At 53.1% G+C, this 6,566-nt stretch overlaps 1 protein-coding gene across 1 annotated transcript; it reads left to right on the top strand.

Annotated features, from left to right (window-relative positions):
• The first annotated feature begins 1,359 nt into the window (after positions 1 to 1,359).
• Positions 1,360 to 6,538, top strand: KCNG2 (potassium voltage-gated channel, subfamily G, member 2). The gene is made up of 3 exons (XM_006897242.1): positions 1,360 to 2,007; positions 5,723 to 5,918; positions 5,961 to 6,538. Exons 1-3 carry the CDS (start codon positions 1,360 to 1,362, stop codon positions 6,536 to 6,538), a joined length of 1,422 nt encoding a protein of 473 aa, XP_006897304.1.
• Positions 6,539 to 6,566: the final 28 nt, after the last annotated feature.

The raw sequence follows: 6,566 nt of genomic DNA, 5'->3' as shown, positions 1-6,566 counted from the left end.
CTATAATATCCCTAGTGTTTGTCTAACAGAGTTCTCACAAATATTGACAGAAGAACGTCCCAACAGCCCGGTTGACTTCAAACCCAAAAAGGCAGCGTCAATTAATGGCTGGGTGCATCTTGGCCACTAGGTGAAGACTGAGGTAGGCTGTGGATGAAGCAGGATGCTCCTCATGCCATAGGGAATGTGACAAAACTGCTTTTGAAGACTTGGGCACCTGAATCAGCCTGCAAGACTGGAAGCACTTGATTTAAGTGGCTGTTATTCCAAGAATAATGTTAGAAATAGGATTTGTTTAGAAATAATAGACCATGGCGTGATGTATCTGACAATGTGCACATTTTTCTTCCATTTCCTAAAATTTGGAAGACACTGGAGCTTGGAACATATCAGCTGTGCAAATCAGGCAAATTTTAAAGAAAACATCGTCCTACGCAGGTTTATCTTCATTGCAACTTGCTTCCAAAGTGATGGGGCTTCTTTTAAAATACCACTTCATAGGGAGCTCTGGTGGCCTAGTGGCAAGGAGCTGCACTGCAATCCCAAAGGTATGCAATTCTAATCCATCGGATGCACTGCTGGTAGAAGGAGGGGCAATCTCCTCCTGTACTGGTCAGATCTGATTCCATGGTAAACACACACAAAAGTAATAAAATAATAAATTTTAAAAATTATATCGCTTCATTGTAAATCACAAGATCAGCAAACATTGCTCTGATGATAATGTTTTGGGGTTTGGGGTTTGGTTTTTTTAAAGTTGGTTCCTTGACTGAAATCCAACACTCTCGCTTTGCATTTCTGATGTTTCTTATGCCTGTTTGCCTTGACAATTTCTTGGATTGTTTAGATGCCATGGGCTCACAGTGACTCTTGTACAACAGGTAGAAACCTGCTTGATTCCTTGCCATCCTTTCTTTCTCTGAAATTTCTTTGCAAAGAGCAGGTGGCCTGGTTTTCTGTTCATGTGCAAAAGCCCAGTCTAGCCCAGAACTAGGGGCCAGAAGCTGTTGAGGCAGCACCCCAGGCACCTATTTGCAAACCTTCGTGTCATAGCTCATCCTGCGGCCCACATCTTGGATGTTCCACTATTCAGGTAAATTACGGCCAGATTCCTGCAAAAAGGACTCAGCTGGCAAGTTGATGGTTAAGCCAGTAGCAGCAGGTTTGAGTGTGGATGTAGGGAAGAAATCAATAGCCAGGTAGCAGGAAGTCCGCAGGAAGCTCCTAGTGCTCTTCTCCAGCACCCTGGGACAAACACGGGGCCAAATGTGTCCTCGTGCCAAGGCTCTAACCTCAGTCTGTTGTCTTTTGCAGCCACCTGACTGCCCCTGTGCCCCCGGCCGGTTCGCGAATGGGGTCATGGCTCTGCTGCCAGGGCCCGCAGAACAGCCCTGCGTCAGTGGTTTCAGTGGTGGCCTCACTGGCACTCGGCACATCATCATCAATGTTGGTGGCTGTCGGCTGCGCCTGCCTTGGGCCGCGCTGACCCGCTGCCCCCTGGCGCGCCTGGAGCGCCTACGCACCTGCCGCGACCCTGCCGAGCTGCTGCGCGTGTGCGACGACTACGACGCGGGCAGGGACGAGTTCTTCTTCGACCGCAACCCCTGCGCCTTTCGCATCATTGCAGCGCTGCTGCGCGCAGGCAAGCTGCGACTCCTGCGCGACTCGTGTGCGCTGGCCTTCCGCGACGAGCTGGCCTACTGGGGCATCGACGAGGCGCACCTGGAGCGCTGCTGTCTGCGGAGGCTGCGGCGCCGCGAGGAGGAGGCAGCTGAGGCCGACCGTGGGGCTGGCTCGAGCCGCGCCTCCGTGGCCTCCCCTGAGTGCGCCCTGGGGGCCAGCGGGCGGCTGGCGCAGGGCCGGCGGTTCCTGCGTGACGTGGTGGAGAACCCGCGCTCGGGGCTGGCAGGCAAGCTCTTTGCCTGCATTTCTGTCTCCTTCGTGGCCATCACGGCCGTGGGTCTCTGCCTAAGCACCATGCCAGACATCCGCGCAGAGGAGGAGCGGGTGAGCACGCGCCCCGCGAGGAGGCAGGGGAAGTGGGTACGGAGGTCCAGGCAGCAGCAGTGTGTAGGGGCACTGGACAGGGTGGACGGGACAGCGGAGAGTGCCATGGCTCAGGTGCACAGGCCCAGTGTGGACCTACAGCCCACCCACTCTGCGCTGGGAGAGGCCCCTTACCTACTCTGGTGAATACTCGGATGAAACCGAGCAGACCAGGTGCACTCACAGGACAGGCTTGAAGTCTGCATGGCCTCCTGGAGCTGCCCTGCTGGTGGAAGCCTAGTCAAGTTGCTCTGGCATTTCAATCTGCCAGGTGGGTGCCAGAGCCTAGACGGCAGGGTGAAACGCTGGTGTTTGAGGGTCTAGTCTGGTGCTGTGAATGAGGTAAGCGGAGACCAGAAGTCCCCCAACCCCCCTAGCTGGGCGGTGCCCACAGCAGCTTTGTGGGAAGCTGGCCAAGTCAGAAGTGCTGAGACTGCCATCTTTGTCCTTCTCCAGCTCTAATGATTGGGAAAGCAGACTCTCAAGTGGAGAGAGTATCCTGGGTCAGTGGGGCTGCTGGGCAGCAGGGAGCCCAAGCAGAGCTTGTCGGTGAGCAGAAAGAAAGGCTGGCACCCGAAGTGCCAGAGATCTTTGAGCATGAGTGGACATCATTGTCCCAAGACCCCGTGGGGCCACACCCCACAGTGCCCCTCAGATGTTGGTGTGGGTCCAGTGCCTGCCCCCTCCCATCCTTTCTGACTTAATAGCCTTGGATTGCTGGCCTGAACCCATCTTGACAAGAGTCAGGCCTTCAACCCTAGTTTAAATGTAAGTTTCAGGAAATTGCTTTGGCTTCATCTCTGGGCACCTTTTACAACTTTGTTTCCAGGATAGAGAGCAAGGCTAGCTTCCAGATTTTGCTTCCAATCAGTGTTTTCCATGTGGTGATGACTTCAGTGTTTCAGAGAGCAAGTTGCTCGTACAAGAACTGCACTGGGAGTGGGTGGTCCACGGTAGGGCTTACTAGGGGTTACTCTGAGAATTCTGCAGGATGTGGTTCTACCTGCCTCAGACATGTCGGTGGTTACAGCTCTGTGCAGAACTCAGAAGAGAAAGCCATTTGGGAGGACTCAGTCGGTGGGGAGGTCTTGGTGAGTCTTGCTCTGGAAAGTGAGAATGCTACAGGATGTGGGGCTCTTATGTACCTGTTTGAAAAGGTGATGTCCTTCTCAATAAAGAAAATGCAAAGCACAACCTTGGTCCGGACCATTGGCCTAGGCTGTTGGTCAGAGCCATTGGTCAAGATTGATGCTGCAGAGATGGTGTAAAAGGATAGAGAGTAACTCCAGAATCAAGTGAAACTACCATGGTGTTGTTAAAAGTATGGAGAAACTTGGCATGGTTGGTGATCAGGGCCAAAGGCAGCTCAGATGAGCATGAGCCTCTTGGGATTCCTAGGCCACTGAGATTAATGCAGTGATGTTTTGGGGAAAGCCAGTGTCCCCATTCTTGCTCTTGTCTTTCACAGAGTCACCACTTTGGACATTCTTCCCCTGGGGAGCTAGTAAAGCTCACTGTCATTTCATGATTCCAGTTTGTAGTGACCCTGTAGAGAACTGCCCCATAGAATTTCCAAGGCTATAAGCTTTACAGAAGCAGTTGCCTCGTTTTGGTTTGTGGAGTGGCTGGTGGATTTGAGCCTCCAGACTTTTTATTGGCAGCTGAATGCTTTAACCATTGTAACACCAGGGATCCTTGCTATATATCTAGTCAGGATCAAAACTGTGCTTGATCTACAATGTGTGTACCTTCTATTCATGAGAGAGTTTTCCAGTCAAGAGGCTCTCTCCTGCCCCACTGGGGATGCTGATCCTGATGAACATACAGATGTAAAGTGAGGAGGATCTGTCCTCTTAGAAATGTTGACATGAGAGAAGGATCTGGTGCTAATAGACTTATAGAGTTGAGGAGAGCGTCTGGTCCTGTAGTTACGTAGACCTGAGGGGAGGGTCTGGTCCTATGGATATACAGACATAAGGAAAGGGTCCATCTGGTCCTCTGGATATGTACACAAGGTGAGAGGTCATATGGGGTGTAGGCATGACTAGAGGATCTGTCTTAATATGTAGACGTGAGGGGAGGACCAGGTCCTATGGGGTGTAGACATAAGGAGAGGATCTCAAAGGATATGTAGATGTGAGGGGAGGATCTGGACCTATGGATGTGTAGACATAAGAGGAGGGTCTGCTCTTGATGGATATGTAGACGTGAGGGGTGGGCCTATCTGGTCCTGAAGGGTGTGTAGACCTGCCCACAGGTACAGATGAGAAATCTCTCATGCCTCAGAAGCCTGCTGGAGGGCTGGTTCTGACTCAACCACATGAATTGAGTTGAAATTTTGTTATGAGTTTCTGCCTTGAAAGAAGTGAAGCTAGAGTGTTCTTTTAGAAGTAAAGATGGCAAGGCTTTGCCTCCTATTCTTTGGGCACAGTATCAAGAAGGGCCAGTTCTCCAAACAGAATGAAATAGAATGAAAAACTAACAGCAAAAAAATGTGTTGGTTTTGTTCCTAGGCAGTATACAGTCAGCTCATAATGACTCTCTGTGCAGTTGGAAGAAACTGCCAGATCCTGTGTGCTCCTTGCAGCCTATGTTGTACTCACTCTTCACTCTTGCAGAGGAAACTGCCAGGTCTTGTGCGTGCCTTCTAACCTCTTGCTGCACTCACTTCTTGCCAGACCCTGCGCACTCCTTCCAGCCTGCGGTTGCACTCACTCTTCACTCTTGGAGAGGGCTTTCCTCTACTTTAAAAAATGTCATGTCGTTTCCCAGGGACTGGCACCTCCTGATTTGTATATATTTTCGTGGTTGTTTTGCCTAGGCAGAGCCAACTCTGGGGACATCACCCTGGGTGGCAGGTCCACCTTTTCCCCATCATACCATAGGTTATGCTCCATTGTTTGTAGGCTGACAAGTGTCCAGGGGCATGTAAATGAAACTGCACCAGTTCAGAGTTTCAAGGTCAGGGCCAGTTATTAGTTCAAATCCCAGCAGGGGTCCACACAGCCATCCTGTTAAGCTGTAACTTCTTCCCCAACTCCCTTCACCACAGCCTCCACGTCCTGGAGAACAGCCTTAGTTTTAACCTTCTCCATGCACTCTTGCTAGTCAGGTTGTAAAGACTAGGAGCTGGTTTACAGTTCTTCCTTTAGGCCCAGTTCTGGTGTGAGTGCCACTGCCGAACAAGGGTGGGGGTGTCCAGAGGATGTAGTCTGAGATCTATTTGTTCTGTTGTGGAACTACCACCCCACAGGCAGAGAGGCAAGGGTGAAGGGACCCCAGTATTTACAGCGCACTGCATCCAAAAATCACCCCTGTTGCCAGGACTTTGCCTCTGTAGCCGGCAGCTGTGAGTAGGGTAGGAAAGGTTGTGTTCCTTCGTGAAAGGCAGGGAGCTGAACCTAGCGGTACTGGAATATTCCAGTTGCTTTAATTTTTTTTTTTTTTTTAAGTAACTTTCATCAATTTTATGGAGAGGCAGGGAGTATATCAGCTGAGGTCCTCTCTTCCCAAGCCTAGAAGTCCATCTCGTTCTAGTCATTTATGGCAACTGGGCTTCTCTGTTCTCCCGCCCATTTGGTTGCGGGATGAGAAGGAAGTGCAGCCATGTCTCGCGGATCAGGATCCAAAGCACTGGCTGCAGGTCTTGCCAATTCTGCCCCTTCTTCTCCCCCAGGGCGAGTGCTCCCCCAAGTGCCGCAACCTCTTCGTGCTGGAGACTGTGTGCGTGGCCTGGTTCTCCTTCGAGTTCCTGCTGCGGTCTGTGCAGGCCGAGAGCAAGTGCGCCTTCCTGCGGACGCCGCTCAACATCATTGACATATTGGCCATCCTGCCCTTCTATGTGTCGCTGCTGGTGGACCTAGCGGCGGGCAGTGGCCCCGGGGCTAGTGGGGAGCCGGGGGGCACGGGCACAGCGGGCGGGAACAAACTACTGGAGCGCGCGGGGCTCGTTCTGCGGCTACTGCGCGCGCTGCGCGTGCTCTACGTGATGCGCCTGGCACGCCACTCGCTGGGGCTGCGCACGCTGGGGCTGACGGCGCGCCGCTGCGCGCGAGAGCTGGGCCTGCTGCTGCTCTTCCTCTGCGTGGCAATGGCGCTCTTTGCGCCGCTGGTGCACCTGGCCGAGCGCGAGCTGGGCGCGCACCGCGACTTCTCCAGTGTGCCGGCCAGCTACTGGTGGGCCGTCATCTCGATGACCACTGTGGGCTATGGTGACATGGTACCACGCAGCCTGCCTGGGCAGGTGGTGGCGCTGAGTAGCATCCTCAGCGGCATCCTGCTGCTGGCTTTCCCTGTCACCTCCATCTTCCACACCTTCTCACGCTCCTACTCTGAGCTAAAGGAGCAGCAGCAGCGCGCCGCCAGCCTGGAGCAGGCTCTGCCTGAGGACAGCACGCGCTCGCCCACCCAGGACAGTGCACACAGCCCCGACAATGCACTTGTGATTGGGGGCATGGACAGCGGAGACTCCAGGGTAGGGCAGTGGGCATGACATGGCAGGACTCAGGCCCGAGGCTGTG

Source organism: Elephantulus edwardii, unplaced genomic scaffold (assembly GCF_000299155.1).
Source record: "Elephantulus edwardii isolate Elephantulus edwardi_28Jun2011 unplaced genomic scaffold, EleEdw1.0 scaffold00207, whole genome shotgun sequence".
Taxonomy (NCBI): domain Eukaryota; kingdom Metazoa; phylum Chordata; class Mammalia; order Macroscelidea; family Macroscelididae; genus Elephantulus; species Elephantulus edwardii.
This window is presented reverse-complemented; position numbering and strand designations above follow the sequence as displayed.

What these genes read in the sequence shown, in the direction of transcription:
- KCNG2 (XM_006897242.1), top strand. Translation starts at nt 1,360, where the DNA reads ATGGCTCTGCTGCCAGGGCCCGCAGAACAGCCCTGCGTCAGTGGTTTC. An exon ending in TCCGCGCAGAGGAGGAGCGG is followed by an intron (nt 2,008 to 5,722) that starts GTGAGCACGCGC and finishes CTTCTCCCCCAG; the next exon opens with GGCGAGTGCTCCCCCAAGTG. An exon ending in GGTGGACCTAGCGGCGGGCA is followed by an intron (nt 5,919 to 5,960) that starts GTGGCCCCGGGG and finishes GCACGGGCACAG; the next exon opens with CGGGCGGGAACAAACTACTG.